Consider the following 20,176-nt stretch of genomic DNA (forward strand, 5'->3'; position numbering starts at 1 on the left):
GCGCCACAACATGTGTCCAGCTCATAAGAGTGGTTCTTTCAAGAATAAAAAAAAAAAAAAACTGAATACTAAATGGTTCTTTTTAATAAATCACATTTACAGCGCTAAACAAACAGTGCAACAAGTGCGATTCCTGAACATAACACTCTAATGATCCTAACACTTGTTGTGTCTTGCTATAATAGTTATCTTAATCTTAGATTAGCTAAATCGTTGATCCAAACAGAGTTCTATAGAATAGAAATCTTTCTATAACCCATCTATTTTATTTTTTTTATTTTATTTTTTTGTCTGTGAGCAAATTAAATCTATATTGTACCAGAAAAGTATAGAAAAAGTGTTTCTCTATTCTCTGTTCCAATCTCACCCTTTTAGGGCAACCCTCCACCTTTATGTCCCTATACCAGCTGTCAATAACACCTTAAGTTACATATGCATATTATTACACATGCATACAATAAGTTCACAAGTTCCCAGGTTCATATGGCCCTAGAGTGTATTGAGGTAAACAGATCTGCTGTGCTGTCTAGAACATGCATGTCCTCGAGCACGGGACTAGGCTTGAGCTTTTTCTCCTCTGTTTAAGATGAATAATGCAAAGAAACAGACTTTTGAGATAATAAAGATTTATGCATTATAAAATATAAAAGTGGTGATGAGGAGGTAATGGGATTCTGGAAGAATTGTCACAGACGTAAGTGAAGTTTTGGAAGCAACCACTTCCTTGAAATATTATTTATTAGATTATTACGAGAAAGTCATTATTATGAGAGATACCAAGTCATTATTATGAGAAATGCCAAGATAGTATCTCATAATAATGACTTGGTATGTCATAAGGACTTGGTATGTCATAATAATGACTTAGGAAGTCATTATGAGAAATTCTCATTATGCGTCAGGAAATACTGCGAGGACTTAAGAGCTGTGATGAAGACAGTTCTTTATTTGAAAAACAACAACAAAAACAAGCTGTAATTCCAAACGGAGGAGTTATCGCCCCGGCAGAGAGAGGGCGATCAGCAACAATCCAAAGGGCAGGGCAGAGAAATATCCAAATGGGCTGAGGCAAAGAGAAAACTGTGAGACAAGCAGAGGTCAGAACCAGGGTATAAACAGTCCGAAAAGGTTCTAGGGTGAGGCAGAGAGTCAAAGTCCGATCGCAGGCAGGAGTCAAAACCAGGCAGGCTAAACAGACAAACTGAGACCAAAAACGACTAGAAATAAAGTCTGGACCGAATGGCAATAACACAAAAACAATCTGGCACAAGAGAGCATATAGAGGGGAATAAATAGGGGAAGGAGATCAGTGGGGAATGAGGAATAGGTGCCAATCATAATGAGCAGCCATGATGAAAAACGAATTAGCCAATTGGCTAGCAGAACACAGTCAGCACATGGCACTTTTCAAAAAGAACCAAACAGACACATGGAGGTGACAACAAAGCACAAAGACAAACACAAATACAATCAGGGAGAGAGAGAGAGAGAGAGAGAGAGGAGGAATTCAAGTCATTATGAGATATTTTCTCATTATTATGAGATAATAAGTCATAATTATGAGATATTATATCATTATTTTGAGATACTAAGTCATTATTATTAGAAAGTTTCTCATTATTATGAGATAGTAAGTCATTATTATGAGATATTAAGTCATTATTATGAGAACGTTTCTCATAATTATGAGATACTTAGTCAATATTATGTGAAAGTTTTTAATTTATTTGAGATACTGTCTCATAATAATGACTTGATATCTCATTATTCTGACTAAAGGAATCACATTTTTTATTCAACTGTGGCGGAAACCGGCCTCCATACATTTTAAATGGACTTAGTGAATGATTTACATAGTAAATAACTGATTTGCCAAAGTGAACTCTACCGTGCACTTTATGTTCATATTAAGGAGAGAAAAAAATGCATAATAATGTATTTAGTGAATGAATTACAATTGAGAAATGACAGTTACGAAATACAAATCTGATATATACTGTAGTTGTATCCATCCAGCATGTTTTGAGAGTAGAAAGGTACAATAGAACAATATACATGTTTACACAAAACTGTCTGCATGTATCATACGGAAAGTAAATAAAAGAAAATGTTATGACTGTCATTATAATTTGGCAAAACTACAGTTGTGGAAGCATTTCAATAGTATGTTTAATATGTTCTATAATAGCCTATATAATTTTTAACTTTGATATAAAAACATTGTTATATATATATATATATATATATATATATATATATATATATATATATATATATATATATATATATATATATATATATAAGGAATAGTTCACCCAAAATTGACTATTCTGTCAATTTCTCACCCTCATTTCATTCCAAACTTGTATTGCTTATGACAGATTTTGTGTGGAACAGATATAAATTTAAGTCTTTATTCACTGGTAATTTTGCCCACCATAGAGCTGTTAACCAGTGTGACCAGAATATTTAGTTAGCACCAAGTTGAATTTAAGAACAAAATCAGTATGATTTGTGAACAAGTCATTCAGATGTTAAGATTTTCAGAGAATAATGACACATTTCAGTCTGTTCCTTGCATAAATATATGCATCTGGCTTCAGAAAACTTGGAAAATAGAGCATGGGATGAGACATATGGACCACATTTATGGTGTGTTTTTGAGAGTGGCCAGGATATACTTCAAATATTTTCCTTTTGTGTTCCACCGAAAAAATGAAGTCATATCACATTGGGATGACACGAGGGTGAGTAAATAATGGCAGAATTTTTATTTTATTGCTGAACTATTCCTTTAAGATGGAATTAGCTTGCTGTAGAGTTCAGGAAGGTTTCATGGATGGAGAAATTCCTCCAATCCATTGTCTGGTTGCTCTGAAATGGAATGAATGGCTGTGGAAGAGGACAAGCTATGTGAACAGCAACTCCAGCAATCAGGATCAGGATGCCAGCCAAAAGAATGAGGCCCCTTCTTAGCACAAGCTGGCCCATAGAAAGCAAGGCTTTAGGTTGAGCTTCTCCACTTTCAGCTTTACCCTGCTCTTGGGATCTCACTCGGATATAGCCGGCCACATCAGAGCCATTACTTGTTATCTGGGCCTAAAGGAACAAAAGATCACCACGTGTATTTTATTACAATTTTGAACATAGTGTTCAATTCTTGGCAAACATCATCAAAATGCACAATATACAAGTACAAGTTGACCCTACAACTGATTGGATAGCATTAGGGGTGTAAAACAATATTGTATCGTATTGTATCATACGTCTCCACTAACTAACAAACATTGAAAAGATTTTCCTTGCCACGGTCACCTTTAGCTTGCTCACTGGGGGCTTTAAGACTTTAAGGCATAATTTCTATAAAGCTGCTTTGAAACAATGTGCATTGTGAAAAGTGCTATTCAAATTTAAATGACTTGAAAGTAGACAAACTAATTTTTTGCAAGAAAAACATTACAATTGTGAGTTCGTAAGAGTTTTTCTTATAACAATCAAACAAAATAAATTCACTGCTGTTTAAGTTACTTTATTATAGAGCTCTGATTTTTGTTGCCAATGTCAGACACTGTTGTGTCATTTAAGATTTTAAACCCATTTATGTCGAATCCTTGATTAAGTTTAAGCAAGAAAAAAAATTGTGGGAGCCTTTTTTATTTATTAATTTTTTTTTTTTTTATTGTATTATATCAGATTGTGAGGCTTCTGTATCGTATCGTGAAATCTGTGTATCGTTACATGCTTAGATAGCACAGGGGTTTTCTAACTTTTCGATGCTAAGGACCTCCATACAATGATTAAAGGGACATAATTCCTAAAAAGAAAAAAAAGAAGGCTATGTATTTTTCTGTCTAAAAACTAGGGCTGTCGATTTAACTTGTTAGTTCAGTGAGATTAAATATATATTTAAAAATAACTTGTTAAAAGAATGTATACAATTAATCATGTGCGTGGAGCATAATAAGGAATATTCCTACCATTCCTATGAAGCAATTCAAGCTTGAAGTACCATCTGTTTTTCCAGGGGGCAGTTAGCAAAACTCCATCTGTTTAGGCAATGCCTAATTAATTGCAGGATTTTTATTATTATTATTTATTTATTGCTCTGAATTAACATGTTAAATCAACAGCCCTAATATATATCTATATCTATATCTATATCTATATCTATATCTATATATATATCTATCTATATATATATATATATATTTATACCAAATATATATATATATATATATATATATATATATATATATATATATATATATATATATATATATATATATATATATATATATATTTGGTCTTTATTTGGCATTGTACTAAAAAAAATTAAATGGCTTGTACATGGTAAAGCTCATTTTTACTACTACTGATTACTAACAATTAAATATGTAACTTATACTAATAATTGAAAATGTTAACAAAGTAAATATTTTCCAGATAATGTTATAACAAACTAAGATATTTTAGTCCATTGCCAAATAAAAAAGTAATATATTTTTTTTTGTATTTATTTATTTATTTATTTATTTATTTATTTATTTATTTTTTAATAAAATACCAGTTATGTTTTACCGTTAAAAGGTTGTTTTTATTTTTACTGTGTGTGAAAAATAGTAACCAGTATTTTATAAAGAAAACATGCTGTTTCCAAAAACAAAATTTTTGGCTTTTATTAGGCATTGGACTACAAGAATTACTTCAAATTTTGAATACTAATTCTTTTTACAAATAATAATTAAATGACAAAAAATTAATAAAAAGTGTTAAAGTATTTACCTGGAAAAATATTTACTTTGTAAACATAATGAATTAACTTTTATGTTAAAGCATTAGCTTTGACAGTCCTAAAATTTAATTTGGTAAAAATATTTTTTTCTCTCTCTCAAATTTTCCATGGACGCATGGTCAACAGACCCCAGATTGAAAATCCCTGGGCTACTGTAACTAATGGAATTTGCTTTTAATTACTTTGTTGCCAGTGATATCATCCCAAGGTTCAGGAATACTTGCAGAAGCTCCAGCATCAGGTGTTTGCTCTGTGTTCTCCTGTCCTTCAGAAACCAAAGTATCAAGGACTGACTGTCCGATTGATGTCTTCTGTAGCACACACACCACCTTTGCATTTTTGCCTGCACGCTTCTGGGCCTGATGAAGGCCGTGGTCAACACATTAGCAAATAATGTAAACACCTTTTGTTCCACAATGTCATCTACAGTATGTCCTTAAATCACAGTAAGATGATTTATGAAGCCCTACCTGCTCTGTCACTTTCTTCCAATCGAGCTTGAAAATGAGAGTGGTGAAAAAACAGGTCTGAATGATGACACAAATCAAGAGGCCAAGCCACAGACCTAAATTAAGTGGGAAATGAAAACGGGAGTTGTCTCAGTTTTAGAAAAGGTTACAAGAAGCATCCACTAACATGCTAATTGCCTTGAAATCTGAATCTACTGTATATATTTGTAAAAAATATTTCCATTATATCACTTTTCAATTTTTTAAGAACATGAATATGAAAACAAAAGCAACTACATGGTAAAATTATCATGCCCCACATTTAAAGGGGATTTAAGATATATTGATTTGCCTGGCATTCATTTTGTCTGTACAAATAAAGCATTTATACTTTATTTATTAAAAGATTAAAGGGGTTATGTATATATATATATATATATATATATATATATATATATATATATATATATATATATATATATATTTGTTGCCAGTATATATATATATATATATATATATATATATATATTTGTTGCCAGTATATATATATATATATATATATATATATATATATATATATATATATATATATATATATATATATATATATATTATTTTTTTTTTTTTTTTTTTTTTCCCTGAGGTCCAATTATAATCTTAGTTTTTTGTGCCAAAAACATAATTTGTCATAATTTTAGTTTTTCATGATCAATTTCCACCCTTTCTCTGACCCTTAAAATTAAACTGCCCATTTTTTTCTGTGTGCTTTAAATACTTCTATGTAAATGCCCTGTTTGCATGTGAACAATTGGAGGTAAGGGAACTACCAAGTATCCTGAGCTCAGCCAGAAACATCAGTGATATTCCTACTGGTAACCCAATGCAGTAATAACAGATCAAGTTGGACAAGGCTGCTATCTTCTGCTTCCCAGCACCCAGAAGAATCCCTGAACATACACACTAAAACACAACACACAAACATAATCAGTCTACTGTGACATCATAAAGTTGTAGAGATACAGTAGAGTCAGCTACCATAAAGAATACTGCATTGTGTTACAAATTTGTAATCAAGTAATTATTTCTAATCATGGCTCAACTGAGCCAGGTTTTATGACACCATAAGGAAGATACACCTAGTAACAGCATTATAACGGAATACACAAAGTTCATTAAGATGAAAGAAAAGTATCACATGACATTACAAACATGTCAAAGATAGAAACCCACAAATAAAGAATGCCACAAATAATCCTCTTCATCTTGGTAATAAAGACCATATCTCTGACGCATTTGTGTTGCCTTCATGTGAGGTAATAAGTAGGTTACAACTGATTATCAACTGTACAGAGACTATAATGAGGACATATCCTTAAAAACTTACCACAAGGGCATCAAAAAACTGCAGGAAGACGTAGAGGGTGAGATTTTCGGAGACAATCTCCACTATGCTCCTGTTAGATTAAATCAAGAAGTGAGAACTGCAAAACAATAAAAGAAAAACTTCACTCTCAAACCTCTAAACATTATTATTTACATCCTTTTGGTCTTCTATGGTTATATTTTCTGCTTTTTTTATACAAGTTACATTTACATTTTCACAACTTATTCTCTATATTTACCACTTTTATATTATTTATTTCAATCAAAAATTCACTTTCAATAATGAATTTGTAGAAACCACAATTCATTGTCAACAAGTACTTCTGTGCTGTTGCGCTTTGGACTAATAAGACTTTGATTTTGAGTTGCATTGATTTAAATTTTACTGCTATGCTTGTACATGTGATAAAGAAAACAACATACTCATCAGAGGTGAAGATGTAACCCACCACAGACTTAGTAGAGCCCAGCACGATTCCCTGTAAAACAGCCAAAACTCCTGCAATGCAGTAAAGGTTAAAGTAGTATTTCCTTCTATATAGCATGGATACTTGGAGATAAAATGTTCATAAAGCAATATTTTACAATCTGACAAACCTGATATCATAAGAGTCATTTTGCTGGTGATCAAGGCCCTGTTTGTGTCTCCTGCCCCCAGCGCATTGCCCACACGCACACATGCAGCTGCATGCACACCCAATGGGAACTAAACATACAGTATGTTTATAGAAAAATGCAAACATTTACACTATGTACACTATGTTATTCTCATAGTTCATACCACGCAAAACCATTATGTAACCACACTAACCAAGGGAACTTAAATTACTGTATCTGTATTCATTCATCTAATAAAGGTGTCTTGTCAGCTTTACTTAATCCATTTTTGTTGGGACAACATAAATATTTTTGTTTGGTTAATTAAAATTGGATCATTTCTAGTTCCCAGCATGCTTTTCATAAGACATCGACAAGGAGAGTAAATGTTAAAGCTAAGTGTTATTTTATGTGTCTTTGTGCAAGATGAATATAAAGGGGGAGACTTATTAGTGTTTAATATTTTGTTATGTTGATATTTAGAGGAATTTCTGTTTTGTTGTAGTTTTGTTGGGTTACCGTCATGGTGAAGAGTGGAGCTTGAGGCTAGGTTGAAGACCAGTTAATTTTGAATATTTTACACATTGCTTTATCCAATGAGTTGTTGCTGTGCTGACTACAGCATAGTGTCCCAAATTGCACTCAGTAGTGCTTCCTACCAGCTTATACAATATTTAGCATGCTAACTTATAGTAATGTCTTTAGTAATATTCCAGGTTCGATACAAATTTAGCTCAATTGACAGCATTTGTGGAACAATGTTGATTACCACAAAAATTTATTTTGACTCGTGGAAATCGAGGTTACAGTGAGGCACTTACAATGGAAGGGAATGGGGCCAATTTTTAAATGTTAAAATACTTTTTAATAAGTATAGCCACAAGACAAAGGACATGCATGTAAACATGATTTTAGTGTGATAAAATCACTTACTAAACTTTTCTGTGTAAAGTTACAGTATAGCCAATTTTACAACATCGTTGCCATGACGATGTAATGTCAACAAACCCTAAAACCCTAAAAAGACTGAAAAAATGACAATTTAAACAACTTTACAGCTAAAATAATACATGAGTTTTAAAAGAAGAATTAATGTAAGTGCTTTTATAAAATTCTAAGTTTCACATTTCTGCTTTCAAACCCTCAACAAATTGGCCCCATTCATCTCTATTGTAAGTGCCTCTCTGAAACGTGATTTTTGCTTCTTTTTTTTTTTTAAAGAAAAGGAGAGACGAATCAAAATTACGTTTTGTGGTAATCAGTATTATGCCGCAAATGCTGTCGATTGAGCTTAACTTGCATTGAACCCAGAATATTCCTTTAAGTAATATCTGACAAACTCTGTTGACAATGAGAGTAACAGCGGAACTTATTTTAGCACTGTCAATTAGTCAGTCAATAAGTCTCCAAGTAATGTAAACAGAATATTACGTAACACTGTCTTACCATGTAAGTAATGGCCCCCATCTCTAGCAACACATGTTGGGCAGCAAGGTCCACCTCTCCCAGCATGCCTGCCAATTAGCACAGGGAGAGTTTAATTAATTGTGAGTAAAATAAGTGTTTATTTCTCTGAGTGTGGCATTGCACAACTGAAACAGATGCAATATAAGAAATGTAAGCCATAAAACAATCATGTACTGCCACCTCTGGGATCTTGCAAATCATGATTAACAAAACATTGACTGTAAAGGATTTAAAGTTTTAACATGATTGTAGAGGCACTTCAGTTTGATTCATTTAGGTATTCATACAACCTAAAACACAAACACGTACACAAATCCACACACACCTGCAAGGAAACCTCCAATTTCATAGATCCACCACTCAAAACACAGCATGAGCGTGCTGGGAATCGCCAGTTTCATGTAGGAGCCCCACTCCTGCAGTGATGCAGTAGACCAGCCTGCAGGGGACGACAGAGACAAACACATTAATTCTGCAAACCATATCCATACAGTGCTTCCACTGTCTCTTGTGATTATTGATTGATGGAACAATCCAAACTGTGGGTATGAAATCCACATCTGCAGCACGTAATCCTTTAAGGCAGAACTTGTTCTTATAGAGTCATTATTCTTCCCTGTATGTTTCCAAGATGCAGTCAAAAGACGCCTCTCAAAATCAATGTGTTTGTGCATGTGCACATGTTTTGTATGTCTATTCTATGATCACAAAGATAACAAAAACTGACCAAACCTACATTTTGAGGATGTCTGAAAAGCCCTTATTAAGTAAACATAATGACTTATTCCACAGGTTTAAATGCCAAAAGGTATATGTAAGAAGTAAGGTGGAGGTTAGGGTGTAATAATTGTAATTAATAAATTATGCATAATGTAAAGGTGAAGTGTAATTTCTGTGTCACTAGTGTCACCAAACAAAATAATGATTGTTTTCTAACAGGTTTCCCGAACACTCCCTTCGTTTGCCATTGGTTGGACAGATAGTCGCACCCCAAACTTCTTGGAATGGTCGGGATGCTCAAACAATCAGAGCAATGTTTGACAGCATCACACAGCCACCGCATTTACACTGTTCTGGGAAGTCAACCTACGAATGACTAACTTCTAGCTTTTTCAGCAAATTAAACTGGAGCAACTATTTTAACTTAAAAAATACACACTGTTTAAAAATATATACAATGTTTGTGTTTGTGCAGCTTTCCATATATTCCTCACCATCCCATGTCTTCACATGCAGCTTTTTCCAGCGAATGTAGGCAAACAGCAGGAGGCAGATGGTGATCTGTGAGATACTGTTGGCTGCAGCAGAGCCCCTGCAGAAACAAACACTTACTTGCTTATCCTAAGGATCCTTTATTTCTTGATCTACAGTACATGCATTGATATTGCTATTTAGCCGTATTAAAATGCACAGAGACATTAGAAAGTAATAGAGATGCCTGTTACTTGAGGTTATTTGTGTCTCTATAAGATAAATACATATTGTAATGAAGAACTAGGGCTGGAAATGGGCGGGGGACGGAGTCCAGGGAGTGAATTTAGAGTGGGATGCAGTTCCAATTCAGACCAACATGACTGCACGGGAAGTTGACATGTTGATACAGAATTTTCTAGTTCCCTGACATCAACCCTATTCTGCTGACAAGCGGCATCTCCCATCAGACATTTTTGCATCAGTTCAAGTACATTTACCTTTCCCTGTGGTGCAACTGAATGCGCGCTGTGTCAGCAGCATCACAGACCTGGGCTTGTGTTTTGTGTTGAAACCAGGAAGTAATCACGTTCACAATCAATGACGAGCACCATTTGGAGGTTTCATTTTCCCTCTTAGATTATATTTTTACTCCACTGATGGTTAGGTTTAGGGTTTGGGTTTTGGGGGTAGAATTAATACAAATATTAATTTACCTTCACTGCATTACATCATTGACAACTAAAAACAACATGCTTTAAAACTCGCCTTTGTCACCCCTCTGTGACATTTCACCCAGAAACTGGAGCTCACATGCACTCTTACATTCAAAAACACTTCCTACTTTGGCCACTGGGGGCAGTAGTTTGAATTTCTGTAAGCCTGGACTGATTTTAGCTGAAGAACTTTCAACCTACAGTTGCTGAATTCACTGTGCGATTAGTTTGTTCCAACTGGTTAAATTTTTAAGGGAATATCCTGTACAAGAGGATCCACCTCTATTTTCAGAGCACTAAACTGAGAGGAAGTTATCCCCCCCCCAATAAATATCATCCATTTCCACCACTGTGAAGAACAACCAAGCACACATACGTCACTCCCATGTTCATCACGTGAAGGAGGACGTAGTTTGTGGCTACATTAAAAATGTTGGCAGCAACTGCAGTGTACATCTGAGGCAGGATGATGCCCTAAAATAGAGAAACACATTGTCTGTTCCTTTTTTGCATGCTTTGCAGTACTTTTATAAAATCTGTCTAATGTGTTGCTGTGAAGGTGGTACCTGGTTTTGCAGATAAGACACCTGAAGATGGTGCAGAAACATGGCCTACGAAAGAGGGAGAGACAATAAAAGAGATCAGTGGAAATGAATGTCTGCAGTTATACTCTCTAAATACTACTTTAACTACCCCAAAAAATAGTTGGACACATAATACAACTTAAAATTATATGAATGTCATTGCATTAGAGAACAAAAAATCAACCCAATTGACCCAGTAGATGAACTACACCATTGGTTACTCGGCTAAGACACCTGTGTAAACTTTAGGGGAACTCACTTCATACATCCAGTAAAAATGACCTTGGGGCCTTGTTTGCAGATAGCACTTGGGTTGATATTTTATCTTTTATGCAATTAAATTGATTTTTAATTGTGGTTTGAATGTCCAAATACTTACTGGGGCCAGTGTATGCTGAATAGACAAAATTACACGTTCATTAAACATGCTGACGATGGACAAAAAAGCGACCTAAAGAATCACTAGAACAAATCTAAGAAAGCAACAGGAATCATTTGAACTTGTACTCTAGAAGTCAAGGCTAACACAGAGATCAAAACACAACCATTGCATGTTTTTATTAAGACATGTTGTTACACTTACAGGAACTGCAGGGAGGTAAGCCATAACATACAGCTGTGCAATCCTGAAAAACATTATAATAATAATAATAAAATAATGGAACCTTACAAATAACAGTCTTGTAGAACAGTGTGATACTGCAGGATATGATAACTATTTAATTTTAATTTAACATTTTGAATTGATTTTTAAAAAGCCAATCCTTAGTTATCCCATTTCATGAAAGTAGTTTAAGATATGCTTGCTGCTGTCAGTAATTGATTAAAAAAAATCACGAAATCAAATAAACCATGCAAAAAAATAAATTAATTAAGACCTAGCTACGTTTTATACATTTTTTATGAAACATATGTTTTTGCTAATATGTTTATTAATTACAAACTTGTCAAAAGAAGACCAAGACTAATTTGACACTGTCAAGTGAAATTGTCAGGACTAATTTCCCTTTATTACTCAGAGAACAAAGAATCATTTTAAAGAAAAAAATTCCACTATCTTTTTCCATCTCTGTTCTGTGAGAAACTTTATTTCCCTCAAGGTTAAAACTGCAGTTAAATGGAAAAGAAAGAAAGAAAGTAAGAAAGAAAAAAAGAAAGAAAAAGAAAAATAGTAATATGGCATGAAAAAGCGCTTTGACTACAAGTACAATCTCCCATGTACATCAAATAGATATTTTACATCGGTAATAATTACTCTACTAATTGTTTTCTGAACATGTTTCCAATCAATCAATCAATCAATCAAAGACTGTTTAGTAGTTTGTTTGTTTTTTTTTTGTAATCACAAAGCCAATTTAATCCAGATTTTTAACCAATATTGTGATCTTGGATCAGTCTGACCTGGCCACCTCTGGTTCCTGCCTCAAAGCGAGGAGTATTGACTCTGCATTGATGAGTATGGCCCAGCATGGCAGGCAGAAGAGTAACAAGATCAATATACTTCTCTGGAGAATCTCCCCGACTCGCTTCAGGTTCTTACTGCCAAATGTCTGATGGAAGATAGACCATTAGCAGGGATGATAAAAAGTAGGTAAAATAGAGTAAATCTATGTATAAAAAACTGTAACCTTAAACAATAATTAAATATTATACTTCTGTTTAAATACAATTTACAATTTTGTTCACAGACTTTTGTGGAACAATTTTCACAAAGGAATTTGTTTCCTCCTTGCTCTCCTTACTCTCTTTTTTCTGTGCCAAAAATTTGCATGGTTGTAACTTGTTTTTGGACATGGTAATACCATGGTGTTCATGACTGTGGAGTTCCATGAAAATACCATTAATTTATGAATATGGTAATCATTCAGTATGTATAGCATGACCCCGAAAATTGTGGTTGAAATGTCCAAATATTTTTTGGGAGCCACTGTATACATGGAATTATACCTGAAAATGGTGCAATACCATCTGATGCATCACTGTCTCATGGTACAGCAGAGGCCTACTTTTTTTGAAAGGATTGTTCAGTTAGTAGCATGTTGTTTGAAATATATATATATATATATATATATATATATATATATATATATATATATATATATATACTTTTGGCTGAGATATTATTTTCAAAACAGTGGGAAATATTTTTAAAAATCTAGGGGAAAATTTTTTTCAATTGATTGTTCAGTCTTCCACTTAACATTCTGCCTATGACAGAAATCCCACAACTGTATGCTTATATGTGGCTAAAATCCACTTTGGGGTATGTTGGTAAGACGACAAACGTTATCATTTAACCATGTGCACAGTGTCATTAATTGTGTTTAAATTATTTCAGTTAATGAATTAGGACTACCTGAGAGACAAGTGTGTCACAGGCGAGAGCCAGGCCACATCCGGTGGCTGTTGTGGTCACATTAATAGTCTGAGGGAGAGAAATGTGCTTTAGCATTGCAAAACTCAGCTCATGCAACCATTGAGCTTTGTATCCTTATCTCTGACTGCTTCCTTCTTTCAGATAAAAGCACTAAATTTTCATCAAGTTTTAGAGCACTTCTTAAGATAGGATACAGTGTCCAAAAAACAGATATAATAAGACTCCATGTTTAACAACTCGATGTTAAAATGATAGTTCACCCAAAAATGAAAATGCTAGATAACATCTCACAGCAGGAGATGTTAGGCAGAATGTTAGTCACAGTCACTATTCATTTTCAGTTAATGGAAGAATTATGCAATGTAAGTGATTTGTGACTGAGGCTTATATTCTGCCTAGCATCTCCTTTTGCACAGAAGTGATATAGGTGAATGATGACAGAATTTTGGATTGACCTTTCCTTTTAATGTTTCATCCTTACAGTTCTCTACATATTAAGCTGGGATAGGAAATATTTTGACATCTGAAAATTACACACTTCACCTTTCAATCATGAAGTACATGCATAGATAGTTGTAAAACAGCTGTAATTATTATATGAACAGCTCCATCAGTCTCATGCATTTACCGCAGAGGCCAGGGCATATCCAGCCAGTTCAGCATTTCCCAGGTGACCACAGAATATTGTGATGACAAATGGCAGAAGAAAGTTAAGGATCCTGGAGATGAGCTGTGAAACATTAAAACTCATATTAACAGGGAATGTACTGTATGTCCTGTACACAAATAAACAGCACCGAAAAAACATTGACGCATGCTACAATATAATATCTAAACATTGTTTGCCAGATTAATGGGGTCACAGCAGTGTAAGAAATGAATGTTTCAGTACCTCATGGGTTATATCATCTGATTTTAAATTGCAAATGTTTTTAAGCATTTTTTTCCATGCATATTTTGTGAATGATTGATCACAGAAATTCTAATGGTTTTAATGGTTATAATGGGAATTGTATTGGTTTTAACAGAAACTTTAATGGTTTCTGTGGGTCTCTACTGGTAATTTGTTGTTTTACGACACCTACTTTTCGGCACTCTCTCTTGTATTAGAGATGTGAGAACATACATTGTGCAAGAGAGCTCCTGGTTTTGTTCATCTTTTGAGAATTCTTCGGGATGCATATGGATTGCATGTGTGGAGTTTGACCACGTTTTGTGCACATACGAGAACTGGCATCTACCATATTTAATTTCTGTATTTAATTTCCATATTTCATTGTACCGTATTTCATTTTTTGTATTTTCTTTATTTTTATTTTTTTAATACAACATTTTTTTTTTTGTAAACAGCAGTCAGAATAAAACCCCAAAATATATTTTTGTATCCGTGTTGTTTCTTTGCAACCCACCAGCTACACCAAAATAAAAAGATTTCATGTAGGAAGATCACACAAATTCTGCATAGTTCTTGAATTAGTTAACCATAAGGGAGTGACATTTACACATGACAGTCAGATAAGCACAATGCTCAACAAGCTGATAAAACAGAATCTAACATTATATCAACATCAAGTGAATTACATAAGTTACAGACATGGGTCAAAACTAAACATTCAGTCTTTGCTGAACTGCTGCAAAAGTCTTTAAAATTTAAAGTCCAATCTTTAAGTATGCAAGGAGTTGGAGTACATGAGAGAGAGTTTTAATCAGGAGGGAACTCACCAGAGGCCCAGTCAGACATAGGACGTGGTAGAGCTCTTCTCTGTAGGCCAGAGGAACCCAGCTGCAATGGAACAGTTTAGAACTAGGTGCTCTTGCCTCGGTGATCTGCTCATTGCTAGCCAGGGACTCGGAAGCCTCAGGCATCACAGATTTTTCCATTCAAGTGTTGAATGAAAGAAAATTAGAGAAAGAAAGATACAAAAATGAGAGGGGTTTTCTCCAAGCAGTGATTTCCAAAAAGCTGTTATCAGTCCATGGAGGCTGAGATATTAAAATGAAATTGTACTGGGACACTGATCAAGTAGGGGGAGGAGGGGGGGTTGGTAGGGGCGGGTTAGCCTTTCGTACTTCTAAGACGCAGCGGTAATCTTATCAGGAATGTCTATGTAAATAACAGATTGCTGCTCCTTTGAGGGGCTCTTGAGTGTTTGTTTTCTAAGTCACACTTTATTAATGAAGCATATTGAACAGCAAAATCTGAATCAGCTTTTGAGCCACATGATCCCTAAGGTGGCTGTAACCTTGAAACTCACAGGATGAATGAATTATATTTCCTTAACCAGCTCTAAACTTTTAAAGTGGGGTCAGGTTTTAACTCCACACATAATGCCATTTGTATCCATCATTTAGTCACTTAAGAAATTGCTATGAAAAGCAGCCTAACTCTTGTAGCCCCTATGTGCAAAGACAGCTAAAAGAATTCATTGTTTCAGTACAGTAAAACTGGGTAACCTGCATTTGTTACCTTAAGAAACTATTTCCTTCAAATTTGTTTTGTTGTTGTAACCCTATATATTCATGTAGAATCAATGGTGTTCAATAATACTTTAAGTTTGAATAAAGCCTGTTCATTTAGATGTTAACACATGAAGCACATTTTAGGTTAACATGTTTTTGATTCCCATGCAGGGAAAGCATCTGCCAAATGAATAAATGTACATTTGTTAAGCTGGCCTACCTAAATATTTCAAATCACCTAAACATTACTAACTGAGTGTTAGTGGCACAAATACTGGCATATTGCCCTCTGGAGACATTTCCAGCACCAGTTATAGTTGGCACATCACACACAACCTTTGGTCATCAAAATGCCCATGCGGTTAAACAGTAATGCTTAACCTCGGTCAACTCCATGGGTCTTGCACAATCAACACAGATTATTCAATAAACTAGATTAACAAAATCAATCAAGGCATTGTATGTCCAAGCATAACAAATTAGCATGTATAACGCGGTCCAATATTATTGGACCTGCATTTGATATCTAACATGCAAATAATGTCCTAATTAGTGAGTTACATGTGTGCATGTGCCATGTCAAGTAAGTTACTGGATGTGTACAGTACATTTTGATGTGTAGCAACTGGAGCAACCTTTAGTCTCTATTCGCAAGCATGGGTCTTATCAGATATGCAATAAGAAATGCTAAACACTGAAAGGTGGAATGGGAGGGGGATAGTGGAAATGACACATAAGCACTAAGATGCAATAAACCACTGACTCTGTGTAAATTCTAGAGACTATTTTGCGTGAAAATCCCAGGAGATCAGCAGTTACAGAAATACTCAAATCAGCCCATCTGGCACCAACTATCATGCCATGGTCCAAATCACTGAGATCACATTTTTTCCCCATTCTGATGTGATGTGAACATTAACTGAAGCTCCTGACCTGTATCTGCTTTATTTTATGCATTGCACTGCTATCACATGATTGGCTGATTAGATAATTGCATGGATGATTGTTGGTACCAGACAGGCTGGTTTGTGTACTTCTTTAACTGCTGATCTCCTAGAATTTTCATACACAACAGTCTCTAGAATTTACTCAGAATGGTGCAAAAACCATTCTGTGGCAGTTCTGTGGACGAAAATGCCTGAGAGAAGTCAAAAGAGAATGGCCAGACTGGTTCGAATTGACAAAGTCTACAGTAACTCAGATAACCGCTCTGTACAATTATGGTGAGAATAATATGGGATGGTGCTGTTTTGGCAGCAAGTGGGGGACATACACAATATTAGGCAGGTGGTTTTAATGTTATGGCTGATCGGTATATATGCATTGAAAGGAAAATTTAATTGCATATAAATAAATTACAAAATCAATTTGTTCTCTTGATTACATCATTTTTAGTAGCATGAACATGAAATATAAATGAATGTAGCCTGTGCATGCTTTCTGATATTCTGTATTAATCTTTGAGCCAATACACAGTTTTGAGCAATATTATAACATATTCATCCCAATTTGCCAGTATTGCCTGAAATTTTTTTGGGGATTTGGTCAAAAGATGATGTTAAAGTTCTTCTTCCCAGTATTTAGCATGTCTTCATTTTTACTTTTGACTAAGGTAGAAGACAACCTAAGCTTTTCTTAAAGGTATAATATCAGGTTATTTGGCATGTGGATCACAATAAAAATTGCCAAGAAATGTAACATTCCAAAAGTGTACCACTTTGCCCATATTCACCCTATATCCAGTTGAGAGGCTTTAAATATGTTGGGGACTAAAACCCTGGGATATACAACATGTTTATGTATTGTCCAAGAGAGTGAAGTCTTGTACAATGAAAATGTACATGTGCTTGCATAAGATCTTAGTTTCTGTGGATAAATAAATGTGGTACATCACCTTATTTTGGTGTAAATAGGCACAAAAACATATTGGTACACTACACTTACGTACAGCAGGCTAAGTGTCACAATTTTAACCCTAAAAAGGTTTTGTACCCTGGAGGATACAAGCGTTTGAGAGTTGGTCAAATTTTTTGTGAAAAATATTAAAAAGGGGGTCCCTGAGGTCATGTGACTTTGTTTTAAAACTCTGGCATTAACTTGCAATCTTTATTAAATAACATGGCAATATTTTTTATGAGAAGTCTGCTGATCTCGAGGCAAATGTTCCATTCTTTTAAATGTTATTTCATGATTTCTACAAGTATTGAAATAAAAAAAACAAAAAAACATAAACAATAACATTTATTATTTGGGTCCAAATGTGTTGTAAAATTGCATACATTTTCTGAGGTAGGGTACAACGGGGCTAAAGGCACAACTTTCTGGTCAAAAAATCTATCAAGATTCAAGAAACAGATTTCATTTGTATTGTATATTGATGGAGCAACATAATATATGTGAAATTAAATAACAACAGAAGGTTGTTTTGAATAAAATGCTTTAAAAAAAAAAAAAAAGGCACGAGGGGGTCACTTTTACCTCACACCTGGGGTAAAAGTCCACCAGGGGGGTTATATATACTATAATATAGTGTAGATACCGGGATATGCTTTTTTCTTTCTTTCTTTTTTTTTTTTTTTTGTTTTTTTTATTTTTGTTTTTGTTTACAAATTAAGATAATGCTAATTCAAAATAACTAAATTACTTCAGAAAAGGGTGCATATTTTCTTGTTCATTTCAATCACATTTGACATTTCATGACTGTCCACTTTTTGGACAGTTATAAATGTGAAATAAATGTGATAATTTCCAGGATATTCATTAGCTACATAAATTTACACAATTTTAAAAATTATTAAATATTAGATCAAACTGCCTCAAAATCAAACTTTAATCATTACATGCAATGATCTCATGGAAGAGGAAAATTGTGCAGTGCATAGTAATGAACAGATGTTTAGGAAAGTGCTGTGGTTGTTTTTGATGCTAATTATTATTTTGGGAGAAAATAAAATCAAAGGAAACTTTTATCCTGGGGGGTCTTTAGCCCCATTGTACCCTATTGATCTTTATGTTCTTGCCCCTTTTAGGGTTAAGAAAAAAAAAAAGCTTGCTGTTCATTTAGGCAAAACAGTAATGCATAATGTTACTTGATTAAATGGTTAGTCTACTATTCACATTTGCCCTTGTCATGGCTGTTGTTTTTAGTTCAAATCTGGACTGTGATACAATAACACCAGTTACACTTTATTTTACAGTACGTGTACTTTCAGTATACTTACAGTGTACTACCCAAGAAAGTACTGAGTAATATTAGGTAACTACATGGGTAACACTTTATAATAACAGTACATGAATAGTCATGAATTAACACCTGAATTAATAGTTACTTCCACATAAATTAATGATGAGTTAGGGAATGGGCCAGTCAGGAACTAATGAAGAGTTAACATTAACTATAACATGAGTCCTATAAATTCATGCATTAATAATGGTCATCTTAATTAAATGTTAGTACATGTTTGATAGTTAATGCATTAATTAACATTAATAAACCAAATCAAATAGGCTTTATAAGAAAGACTGTGAAGAACGTTAACCTTGAATTAAATGTGCATAAAGTAATATGGACATAATAAAAACAATTATATAACTTTTGATGTCTTCAGTTTCACCACAAACATCACTTGATGATGCAGGATTATTCTGCATAATTTACTTAGGAATAGTTCTCCTATCTTTAACTCACCCTCATGTCATTCCAGATGTGTATGACTTTATTTCATCTGCAGAACACAAATGAAGATTTTTAGAAGAATATCTCAGCTCTGTAGGCCCATACAATGCATGATATAAGTGAATGGGAACCAAATATTTTAAGTTCCAAAAAGCAAATAAAACAGCATAAACGTAATCTGTATGACTCCAGTGGTTTAATACAGTGGTTCTCAACACTGTTCCTGGAGGCCCCCCAACAATTTTGTTATACATTTTGAATATCTCCCTTTTCTGACACACCCAATTCAGGTCTTGGAGTTTCCACTAACGAGCTGATGAGTTGAATCAGGTGTGTTTGATTAAGGAGATATCCAAAATGTGTAGTGTTAGGGGGCCTCCAGGAACAGGGTTGAGAACCACTGGTTTAATACGTCTTCTGAAGTGATGCAATTGGTTTTGGGTGAGAATAAACCAATACATAACAAATTTCTCACTGTACATCT

At 34.2% G+C, this 20,176-nt stretch overlaps 1 protein-coding gene across 1 annotated transcript; it reads right to left on the reverse strand.

Moving 5' to 3' along the window:
- Nucleotides 1-935: 935 nt before the first annotated feature.
- Nucleotides 936-15,527, reverse strand: LOC127430757 (multidrug and toxin extrusion protein 1-like). The gene is made up of 17 exons (XM_051680781.1): nt 15,279-15,527; nt 14,185-14,286; nt 13,536-13,604; nt 12,581-12,729; nt 11,763-11,805; nt 11,162-11,206; nt 10,972-11,069; nt 9,903-10,000; nt 9,014-9,127; nt 8,668-8,735; nt 7,222-7,330; nt 7,048-7,123; nt 6,626-6,695; nt 6,069-6,201; nt 5,263-5,357; nt 4,975-5,151; nt 936-3,099 (listed from the first exon to the last, which is right to left on the reverse strand). Exons 1-17 carry the CDS (start codon nt 15,435-15,437, stop codon nt 2,806-2,808), a joined length of 1,899 nt encoding a protein of 632 aa, XP_051536741.1. The 5' UTR covers nt 15,438-15,527; the 3' UTR covers nt 936-2,805.
- Nucleotides 15,528-20,176: the final 4,649 nt, after the last annotated feature.

Source organism: Myxocyprinus asiaticus, chromosome 40, assembly GCF_019703515.2.
Source record: "Myxocyprinus asiaticus isolate MX2 ecotype Aquarium Trade chromosome 40, UBuf_Myxa_2, whole genome shotgun sequence".
Classification (NCBI taxonomy): domain Eukaryota; kingdom Metazoa; phylum Chordata; class Actinopteri; order Cypriniformes; family Catostomidae; genus Myxocyprinus; species Myxocyprinus asiaticus.

What these genes read in the sequence shown, in the direction of transcription:
- LOC127430757 (XM_051680781.1), bottom strand. Translation starts at nt 15,437, where the DNA reads ATGGAAAAATCTGTGATGCCTGAGGCTTCCGAGTCCCTGGCTAGCAAT. An exon ending in CAGGAACCAGAGGTGGCCAG is followed by an intron (nt 11,806 to 12,580) that starts GTCAGACTGATC and finishes AATGTTTTTCAG; the next exon opens with GATTGCACAGCTGTATGTTA. An exon ending in TACATCTTCACCTCTGATGA is followed by an intron (nt 6,696 to 7,047) that starts GTATGTTGTTTT and finishes TTAATCTAACAG; the next exon opens with GAGCATAGTGGAGATTGTCT.